At 42.9% G+C, this 11,335-nt stretch overlaps 1 protein-coding gene across 1 annotated transcript; it reads left to right on the plus strand.

Moving 5' to 3' along the window:
• Positions 1 to 2: 2 nt before the first annotated feature.
• On the plus strand, positions 3 to 11,100 carry UCHL1 (ubiquitin carboxyl-terminal esterase L1 (ubiquitin thiolesterase); the record flags this gene model as incomplete). The annotated part of the gene is made up of 7 exons (XM_014548666.1): positions 3 to 53; positions 2,908 to 3,058; positions 5,345 to 5,430; positions 5,511 to 5,558; positions 6,782 to 6,848; positions 7,702 to 7,760; positions 10,661 to 11,100. Coding segments are annotated over 7 exons (549 nt in total), but the record flags the coding sequence as incomplete, so codon positions are not given.
• Positions 11,101 to 11,335: the final 235 nt, after the last annotated feature.

An 11,335-nucleotide genomic window follows, 5' to 3' on the forward strand; every position in this document is an offset into this window, starting at 1 on the left:
CGGTGCCGGCGCCCGCCTGCGCGCTGCTGCTGCTGTTCCCACTCACCGCCCAGGTAGGGCGTGGGGCCCGAGGTGCGCGCCTCGCCTCTCCCAAACCAGAAGGCGGCTTTGAGGATAGTCTAGAGACTCCAGGCTCCTCTTCCCACCCGTCCCGAGCGCCCACACCTGGCAAAACTGCCTTCTCCCTGGGGGGATGGGTGGAGGGAGGAGCCCACACCCTTGGTACCTACTCTTTGGGGCTCCTATTGTAATAGAGCTTATTGCTCTTCTTCACCCATCCACCATTGCCTCACATTTGGAAGAGAAGTAATTTCAAATTATTATCCCTCGGGGAAGTAATTCATCCTACTCATAAGTCCTTTGAACCTAGGCTTTTCTGAACCTTCCATGCCAAGGCCTGCTGGTTGTTTCCCTTTAAAAGGCTGTCACCTTGCTAGTAAATGGAGGGGGATGGGCTTGCCTAAAGCACATGAAAACAATAGGTTCTTTAATTCTCCACTTCCACTGCCTGTGTCCCCCGTGGTCTCCGGGAATTCTTCCCACTCTTCCACCTTCTACAGCATGCCCACTTGGGTTTTAGCCTCACCAGTGTGCTTTTGAAAAAAGCTTAATCACTTGTATATGGTTCCTGTATGGGAACCTCCTTCCACCTCTCTTAATCCTCTTTCCTCTCTGACCTTGTGGGTAAATGAAATAGGTGGGCATTAGAGCAGTCTTGGAAATACCTTTTCATTTCCCTTTAGATGGTCTTCTTCCTACAAGTGTGCATGGATATATGTACCTCAAAGACTGAGCATCAGATATAAAAAAGGTAGCTGGGATAATTGTTGTCTTGCGATGTATGGAATTCCACTAATCAGCATGGTATTGTCTATCTCCTATTGCTGTCACTTGACCCCTGATTTGGGAGTGGTTGAACATTTCCTGTAACAAAACTTGAGGCATTCGCATTTGGGGCTTCATTCCAAACACAGAGTGAGTTCAAGCACCAGAAGCCTCCTCTGCATAAATTAAGTCCTATGGGAAGTTCCAGGCGTTCCTCCTATAAATGGGTTAAACACCCTTATTAAAACTGTTAGGATAATCCCAGGGACATGTTTTTTTATTGCCAACGCTTTTACTTAGGTAAAAACAGAACTGCCAAAAATTGCACGTCTAATTAACGTCTCTGTTGGCCAATGAAATGCAACCTCCTGTCTTATTTGAGCCCCTCACAGCTTTCTTGCTAGAGGAACCATGATGACTCGGAGGTTTTGAGTGGCTCTCACACGCCAGGCCTCTGGGAGGCAGTGGCGCAGCATGTTTGTCTTTCAAAAGCCCACCTATCTCCTTTTGCCGGATCAAGTGGTTCTTGTTAGAGCACACTGTGATTTGAACATTTTATGTTTGAAAGAGCTCAATAATGAGGGGTTTTTTTTAGCTCCAGTTCAGTCCGTCAGATTTACTGAGCACCTGTTCTGCGATACAAAACACCTACTGGGCTAAACACTAAAGCAAATGCAAAGAAAAGTTGAGGTTCTGTAGCTTGACTTCCAAACAAGGTTAATTTAAAAAGCATTTAATGTTGTCTAAGAGAATATTATTAAATCCTAAATGGACCACTCTAAAATATTAATGTGAAGTGATAATGACTATTTCAATGTGTATCCACGCAAGAGCTCAGACAACCCTAAAGGATGGTGCTATCCCATTTTAAAATGTTTAATTAACCTAGAAAAGTGAAAAGCCTTAATAGTCAATGAGTAAGTCAATTTAAGGATTTAGTAGATCCATGATGCTAGAACTTCCTACTAGTTGGAGTTAAGTTGATTTTGTGGGACAACAGATCATATTCCTCTGAGGGTGCCACGGATAAGGCCTGGACTTCAGTTCCATGTACAGTAAGGGAAGGCTACTAGAATTGGAAATATTTTGTCTGAATTACACTGGTTTTGGGGAGCATTGCTTCTGTCGCATTAGCACTCTGCTTTTACCTGAGAAGTCATACCTGTAAGGTCTTTAAAACGTGTCAGTGAAAGGTTCAGACAAGCCCACTGAGTGACTGTACAAAGAGCTAATGGATGCTTTGGGAAAAACTAGTCTCATTGATTTACTGATCTGTACCCTCTTCCTCACCTCCCATTGCTCATCTGTCCACAAACTGTATAGCTGGCAAGGAAAAACAAGTGTCACATCTTCCTTTTGTAGGATGAGGAGGAGTTTCTGTGCAATCACAGCCAGCACCCTAAGCCAGTTGTTTTTCCTTCATAAAAAAAAAAAGGGAGAGGGAGTCATAAAATTCTTTAAATTGTGCCTCTAAGTTAAGGCTTGTTTTGTTTTTAAAGAGAGGTATACGTGGATAGAACAGAAGTAGAATGTTAAAGAATAGTGGGCTATAAACTGGCTGCTACTCTTGGCTGTTAAATTAACCAAAGCTTGATTGGGATGCCTATGTGAAATATAGTCATGGTTGGTGTTAAAGGAAGAAAACTCTTTGGCTCTTTACATTTCTATTTTATATAATGAACTTGTCTGTTTTTTAACTTCATGACATCATCCATTTCCAGCTAAAAGGCTGCAGTGGTGTCTAGACAAGCCTTGGGCAATATCCAAGGCCATTACTGCACTGCAGCATCAGGGTGGAGTCTCAGAACCTCTCAACGCCACGGGCTGGTGTGGGTGTGAGGGACAGGCAGGCCATTACCTTGGCGCCAAGAGTCAGCAAACTTTCTTAAAAGGCCTGAGAGTAAATCTTTCAGGCTTGAGGGCCATATGGTCTCTGCCCTTGGTCTTGGCTGGCATGTAGAACCAAGGCTCCTGGTCACACATCCTATTTGTTGTTTCCATTTAGGTGGTAGAACTTACTGTGCTACCATCTGTTCTTTGCATTTTCATTTTGAGATATTAGCATGTTTTTTACATTCACAGCATGAGAACTTCAGGAAAAAACAGATTGAAGAACTTAAGGGACAAGAAGTCAGCCCTAAAGTGTACTTTATGAAGCAGACCATTGGGAACTCCTGTGGCACCATTGGACTTATACATGCAGTGGCCAATAACCAAGACAAACTGGAATTTGGTAAGTGTGAGTGTTGAGGCCAGTCATCCGCTAGTTGACCTCTAGTTAACCGTCAATCTTCACTCCAGAATCCCCAATGGTCTATTCAGCAAATACATTGCCTTCAACATTTTTGAAACCTACTTATCCAGATATAATCTGTGGGTGAATTCTTGTTTCTCTCTTTCAAGGGAAGGAAACACATTTTCTAAGAAGCACAGTTGGGCTTCTTCCACCTGGAGAGGAAAAGGGAGCGATTTAGTTTTGTACCGTTGCTCTGCGTATGCTCTTCATTTGTACAAAGCTTGGATGAGTGTCAGGTGAAGGATAAAGAACACTTGAGGGCCAATTATTATTGTAATTCCCCTGTGTTTACGTCTCAGTGATTCTGGAGAATTAGAGATGTTAAGCGCTGAAACATTAACAGTTAGGACCTGTCTTTAATGGTATCGTGTTTCATAAGCAACAGGAGAGAACCAAAACAGCTTAGAGCAGCGGTCACCAACCAGTGGACCACTGGTGGTCCGTGAGGTCTGAAAGGTTGGCGACCGCTGGCTTAGAGCAGTTGGGTGATGGTTCCTGCAGAGGCACAGCAGCAGGCCGCACCTTTGAAAGGATTCAGCTGTGAACAAAGTCAGGTCAGGGGCTTTAGCTCACCTTCCACGGATGCTGTGGAGGATGTAGAAGAAATGAGTGGGGCTCAGCCCTAAAGCTTGTCAGAGGCACAATTAGTAGCACTAGAATGTGTTAAAACACAAGGTTATTATGTCTGATTTAGGCCAAGAGTCAGCAAACTTTCTTAAAAGGCCTGAGAGTAAATCTTCCAGGCTTGAGGGCCCTATGGTCTCTGCCCTCGTTGTGCAAAAATCAGCCATCGACACGAGGTGAACCAATGGATGTGGCTGTGTTCCAGCAGAACTTTATTTACAAAAATAGATAGCAATCTGATTTTGACAGCAGGTGGGTGGTTAAGAACGGAATAATTTCAAATAGTCCACACTGTTGCTTAGAGCAGGTCAAATACTTCTTTTTCAAGGAAAGTGTGGCCAAGACTATAATACTAATAACTTTTGCAGTTAAAATTAAAAAATCACCTGCCTGGCCCTAACCGGTTTGGCTCAGTGGATAGAGCATCGGCCTGTGGACTCAAGGGTCCCAGGTTCGATTCCGGTCGGGCACATACCCACTGGGGAGTGTGCAGGAGGCAGCTGATCGATGTTTCTCTCTCATCGATGTTTCTAACTCTCTATCCTTCTCCCTTCCTCTCTGTAAAAAATCAATAAAATATATTAAAAAAAAAATCACCTGCCTGGCCGTAAACATCCAGATCTTCTAGAAGTTGCTTTTATAAATATTAACTTGATCGAGCTGTATTAGACAGTTGCAGCTTGATCCTTTCTACTTCTTCTGCAGTGGGTCTCACTTTATTTAGACTGCTGTGTTCTTGAGATTAGCAAACACCGTAATTTTTTGTAACCATGGTCATGGTGGTGCTAAAGGCTTAATCTGAATCACAGCCCTCCTCATAAAGTTAAGAGGATTCCTATCACTTCCAAATTTTGAATAGTACCAATTTAATACGTTTACTTTTTTAAAGTTTAGAGCTGAAAGTTCAAGTTGAGGTCTTTTTGAAATTTGAAGTTTTTCTTGATCTGGCTGGGTAGTCAGTGTCTCCTAGACTTATCCACACTGAGCACAGACAAAACACTTACGTTAGTCATCAGTAGTCAGCTCCCTGTAGGCCGGACTATTTGGTTTTTTACATTTCTATTTAAGACCCTTAGGTTAATGTCTATCCTGGATAACTGTATTACTAATCTTGCATTTTCTACCCTGAAAGAAAAATCTTGGTTGAGAACTGGTTTATTAGATTAGATTGTCATTGTTACATCATGTATGCAGTTCACATTAATTGTGCATTGCCAGGGGCTGTAGATACAGCAGTAGATAAGACAGTTTCATTTTATGGCACTAAAAAGCTCACTGATATGTGTTACCAATGGATAAGTGCTGTAACAAAGTGATGATAAGAGATTGGCAGATAAATATGAGATGGGAGGTGAAGGGAGTTGGGGAGCAGAGGAAAGCTTGGCACATGAGGAATGGAGAGTTCTCAGGCCGAATGCAGTGACGGGGGAGTGGTGGGAAAGAGTCTGGGGCAGACGGTACAACCCATCACATCCTTGGAGGCCACAGTAAAAATTCAGGTCGCTAAACATGACTGGCTGCAATAGCTTAAATCACCAATAAATGTGCACCCATTTGCATTATTTTATCTATACTAATATTTGTATTCTTTTTTTAAAGAGGATGGGTCAGTCCTGAAACAGTTTCTTTCTGAAACGGAGAAGTTGTCCCCCGAAGACAGAGCAAAATGCTTTGAAAAGAATGAGGTAGGAAGAGAACTTCCAGAGCATCACTTTTTCAGTAACGCTGGAAGGTTTTGTGCTAAGGGTTCTCTCTTTGTCTGCAGGCCATTCAGACAGCCCATGACGCTGTGGCCCAGGAAGGCCAGTGTCGGGTAAGTGCAAATACAAATCAGAGCCAGGCTGCCCAGGTGCCACCTGTGTTTTCCCTAAAATATGTGTCGTGACTTCTTACTGGGACACAGCAAATGTTGTTTTCCACCCAAGACCAGTTAACACCGAAAAATCCTACTGGCACAATGCTTTGACCAGACCTGTTTATAAGAAATGGCTCTCAGAAATCTAATTGGCGGTTGGCATTACCTTGAGTAAATGCAGGCTGACAGTATTTACATCCGAATGAGTAACACCCCACCTAGTAATTGAGCACTTCAGATATTATTCTCACAGCTGTTGGGTATAGTAAGATCCACAAACAAGGACTGACAATTTCCAGAAGGTTTATGTACCATTAATCTGCACAGAGCCTTCTAGTCAAATGTTAAATTAGGTTTAAGGCAGCTACACTGCCTCTGTGATGATAGTTTGCTCTGCCACTTTCTCGTCTTGACCTTGGATGAGATACTTATCCCGTAAGCCTGAATTTTCTCTTCAGTAAAAAGCAAGTCAGTTCTGAGAACTACAGTCTATCTACTTTACTGCACTTAGATAAGAGCCTAATATTTAGGAAATACATAAATGTTACCTATAATAACTTTAAAAATACACAAGCAAGCCTGGCCTCTGTGGCTCAGTGTTTGAGCGTTGACCTATAAACCAGGAGGTCAGGGCTTGATTCCTGGTCAGGGCACATGCCTGGGTTGCGGGCTCGATTCCCAGTAGGGGAGTGCAGGAGGCAGTTGATCAATGATTCTCTCTCATCATTAATGTTTCTATCTCTCCCTCTCCTTTCCTCCCTGAAATCAATAAAAAACATTAAAATTAGAAAAATATATATATATACATTCATACACGAGCAGATGGTTCAAGCGTGTTATACTTATTTATTACATATTACATTTTTTAAGTTTTTTTTTTAATCCTCACCCGAGGATACTTTCCCATTTATTTTTAGAGAGAGGGAAAGACAGAGAAATATCGATGTGAGAGAAACACAGCAATTGGTTGCCTCTTGTATGAGCCCCAACTAGGGCCAGGTGGAGCCTGCAACCAAGGTCCGTGCCCTTGACTGGAATCGAACCTGGGACCCTTCAGTCCTCAGGCCGATGCTCTATCCACTGGCCCAAATCGGCTAGGGCTACATTATATTTATTTTTAAGAAATTATGTTCTGCTTGATAAAATACTCATTTTCAAAAAAATTTCTTGGCTCTCTTCAGGTAGATGACAAAGTGAACTTTCATTTTATTCTGTTTAACAACGTGGATGGCCACCTCTATGAACTTGGTACGTTACACTCCATTTTTGGAATTTAATACAGTTTCATTCTTTCATACTTATTTCCTTTTACAGTATTGACATGTAACTTTATAGCACTTTAGTATATCATTGTTTATGAAGCCAAGAACAATGGTATTCTCATTAACCCTTTGTGCTGCCCAGTCCTTCCCTTTGGGCAACTCACCTGCCAAATGATGGCTTTAGTCAGACCAGTAACGAGACCAGTCCAGCACCAGTGGAGGCGAGAGTTCAGTTTTTTCTCCTCACTTTTCCACTGCAGCACTGTCAGCATAGGATCTCTGGCATCATCCTTTTCAGACGGAATACTTTGGGGAAAAGATAAATGCCTAAATATGACCTTGTTAGTGTAAATGGATTTGTACATGTTGGGGTAATGTCTGTTCACTGGTATATGGCAACAAGTAAGATCATCCCTCTGGTAAAAGTCGTCCTCTTTGTATGAATGGAGAAAGCTGTGTGGTCTCAAGTCCAGACACTGCCTCTGAGTAGATCATTGAGGGGCAGATCTCAAGGGGCCCTGCCTGCCTCCACCTTCCTGCACTTTAGAGCTTGAACCTGCCTTTTGCTCTGGGGTCCTTCCCAGGAGATGGGGCACAAGTCCTTCAGCTAGGGTGACTGGATTGGGCTATGATCTTGTTACTTGTAGGTGAGAATTGCCTGGGATGGATTATCTACGAGCACTTGAACCTCATTGCCAGCATGTTGCTTTATAACTAGGCTTCCTTTGTGGGAGTGGCAATGGTATTTGGAAGAATCTAAAACCTCCCTTTAGGCTGGACAAGCCCAGTAGCCAGAAAATGTGCATAGAAAATTGACACGCCTGGCTTCTTCGTTGTAGATGGACGAATGCCTTTTCCGGTGAACCACGGCACCAGTGCAGAGGACTCGCTGCTGCAGGTGAGCTTTGGAATCCATCCCCAGTGAGGCCCACGTCTCTTTAGCCAACTGTCTGTTCTAAAGTGCTAACACTTTTTCAATACAGCCAGCAGCAATCACTTGAGTTAATAGCATTCTTTGGGGCTTAGAGATCATTTTAGTAATCCTCCCTACCTTATTGTACAGCAAGTGGTTTTAACCAGGATCCTTCAGAGCAGCCCTGACTAATCTGTGTCGTGTGCCGTCTCTAGCCCACAGTGAGAAGTAGCCTGAAAGCCAGGGCTCTGCCTCTTTGTGGGATTAAGGTGACCATTGTCCTCTTGTCAGATTACATCATAGCTAACGACTCGTGGAACAGCAACCTGAGCCTTTCCTCATCCGTTCCGGGCTGCTGGATTTGGGTCAGTTTTGTAGGTAGTGTATTATGGATTCTGGTTAGGCAGTTAATTTCAGGAGCATTTTCTTCCCACTTGGTCCGCTGTTAATAGCATGAGAGAAGTAGATTCAAAACATGCCTGATAAGAACTTTAAGATCCAGGATCATAGTGTAACCATCCCCGAAAAAGTGACCACAGAACTAAGAGTCTCCACAGTTGAATCAGTTTGCTGTTATAAGGGAAATTATTTGATTGTGATTAAATAAAAATGCTACTGCATTTCTATTACGACTGCATTTGTAATACAGCTAGGTTTTTTGTGTTTTTTTTTTTTAGCACTTGCTGTGTGCAGACTGGGGGTTGACAAACTTTTTCAGACAGAAGATGTTTTAGCTTTGGGTGGCATATGGCCCATTGCATATATTCAATTCTGCTGTTTCAGCTCCAGAGCAGCCCATAGACAATGGATAAATGAATGTGTGTGGCTATTGCACTGAAACTTGAGTCACAAAAACAGGCAGCAGGCTGGATTTGGTGCCCAGGCTGCAGTTTGCTGACCCCTGACCTAGGTGCTCTTCTAACTGACTTAGAGCTTTAATGGAATCCTTCTAAGGAGACTGGGAGGCAGGTATTAATTTTCCACATTTTACAGATGAAGAAACGGAGGTGCAGAGGTTAAGTGATGCCCAAGGTCAATGGCTTAAATGGCAGAGCCATGGCTCTAATCTTTACAGTCTGTCTCTAGAGTCTGTACTAGTCACTGTACAATACTGCCTTTCTAAGCAATAGACCTGTCTTTGGAACATCATAGACCTGACAACTTGGAGGTGCTAGTGGGCCAAATGAAGCCACTCTAGGCGGGAGGGTCACTTGCTCCAGTTTGATGATATTCACACCTGAGATCAGTGGGAGCTAATCTTGGATTTACAGGGGTATGAGAATAGTAATAGAATGAGAACTAGACCTAGAGAAGCAAGATTGGGGAGATTTGCATGAGAGAGTCAGCATTTACTTATGGGAGAGAGTAAAAACAGAGGCACAATTTCCGCTCATGACTCTGAGGTCCATTCTGACTCATAGCTAACACTATCCTAACACCATGAAATGCACCCCCTCATGAGATACATATGACTGTTATATGAGTAGAATTTATGGGGTTGGGGGGGAAGGTAAAACCTTATTGTTCAAAAAAATAAAACCGGTTCTAATTAGAATATCATTTAAAAGTAAATGAATGTAAACTAGCATCTTAATTAGTGAAAATTCTTGAGTGAGGCTGGTTGTATATGATTAAAGATGTTTTAGGATTTCCAAACTTCACACACAAAATTTACTTAAGCCGGTGAGAAAATACATAAACTTAACCCAAGCATTCTAAACTTCAATGACTTAGGTCCCAACTCATTGTATATACTGGAGAGAATTGTTTATTCTCCCTTTAGAGGCCCACACTTAATATTAGTTAACACTGTAGTAATACAGACATACTTCTGAGATATTGCGGGTTTGGTTCCTCTATGATAAAGAAAATACAGTGTCCCAATAAAGCAGCTTGCAATCTTTTTCCTGGTGGAGGGTCTTGCCCTCAGTTTAGAAGTAACATATCACTTGTCTATACCTGGAATACCCAGTATGGAAACTTTTGAAGATAACAGTTAAATGAAAAAACAACAAAAAACAAATCTGGAGCCATGACCAGTGTGACTCAGCTGGGCATTGTCCTGTGCACCCAAAGTTTGCTATTTCAGTTCCCGGTCAGGGCGCACATGCCTTGTGGGCTCGATCCCCCATAGGTGATGTGCAAGAGGCAGCTGATGGATCTTCTACTCTCACATTGAGAGTGCTCAGTAAAGCAAAATGGAATAATCAATTTTCTGTTACCAGTCTTTGTGATCTAGGTCTTAGAATTAGTAACACATCACTTGTTTATGCCTGGAATACCAGGTATGTAAACTTTTAAGGCTCTTTTGTGAAATGTTTACTTGGAAGAAATTTGTCTTTACTCTGGGAATTTCAGAATTAGAACTTTTGTGTTTTGTTGTCAAAACCAGGCACAAGGTGGGAGAAACAGGGCATTTGGTGCGAGTAACAAAGGAGTCCAAGCTTCTGAAGTCAGATCTGTGGTGCAAGTCTCTCCCATCACCTGATTTTTTTCTCTTGTCTCAAGCCCTGGGTTTTTTATTTTTGTTTTATAATATATTTTTATTGATTTCAGAGAGGAAGGGAGAGGGAGAGAGAGATTGAAACATCAATGAGAAAGAATCATTGATCGGCTGCCTCCTGCACGCCCCACACCGGGGATTGAGCCTGCAACCTGGGCATGGTGCCCTGACCGGAATTGAACTGTGACCTCCTGGTTCATAGGTTGACGCTCAACCACTGAGCCACGCCAGCCCGGCAAGCCTGGGTTTTTCAGTTTAATGGGAATTTTACAGTTGACCATGGTGAACTTTGAGCATTTATAGGCCTTCCTGGTACTTTCCCTTTGAAAGGTTCATTTTGAGTTGTTGCTATTTGTGCATTAATAAGATTTCTCCATTTCAGGATGCCGCCAAGGTTTGCAGAGAATTCACTGAGCGTGAGCAAGGGGAAGTCCGCTTTTCTGCCGTGGCCCTCTGCAAGTCCACCTAAAGCCCTGTGGGAAGGAACTAGCTCTTCTCCCCTCTTCCCTTCACTATCGAAATACAGCCCTACCAATGTAGTCTTAAAATGCTTGTGTTGTAGATGACAGCTGTTCTCCTTTGGTTCTGTAGCTGTACTCCCTCTTGATCACATCCAAGTGCTAGCAGAGTTCAGCTGTCGATTGAGCAGTTTGATGTAAGCTTCAGATGGCGAAGCATTTCCCCTATTATATGTCTCGTCCCTCAATATCTAATGCTTTAAATGGCTACTTTGGTTTGTGTCTGTAAAGGCCTTGGATGTGGTTTCAATTGTTTGTCCTTATAAGGAATAAAACTTTTCTGCTGAAAAAGAGAGAAGCCTAACCTGGTTTTTATTCTCTTTTGCCTTCCCCTCATTATATCTGAAATTACTTGCATAGTAATAGTAGAGGTACATATCTTCCATATAAGTAACTCATACAGTGTAGGTAAGAAAGTTATAAAAATACTAGAGGGTAGGGTCCCTAGGCCTGGCCGGCGATCAGGGCCGATCGAGGCCTTCCAGCTGCCAGCAGGGGCCTTCCTTCGTTCTGCGTCGCCCCCTGGTGGTCAGTGCACA

Source organism: Myotis brandtii, unplaced genomic scaffold (genome assembly GCF_000412655.1).
Source record: "Myotis brandtii unplaced genomic scaffold, ASM41265v1 scaffold520, whole genome shotgun sequence".
NCBI lineage: Eukaryota > Metazoa > Chordata > Mammalia > Chiroptera > Vespertilionidae > Myotis > Myotis brandtii.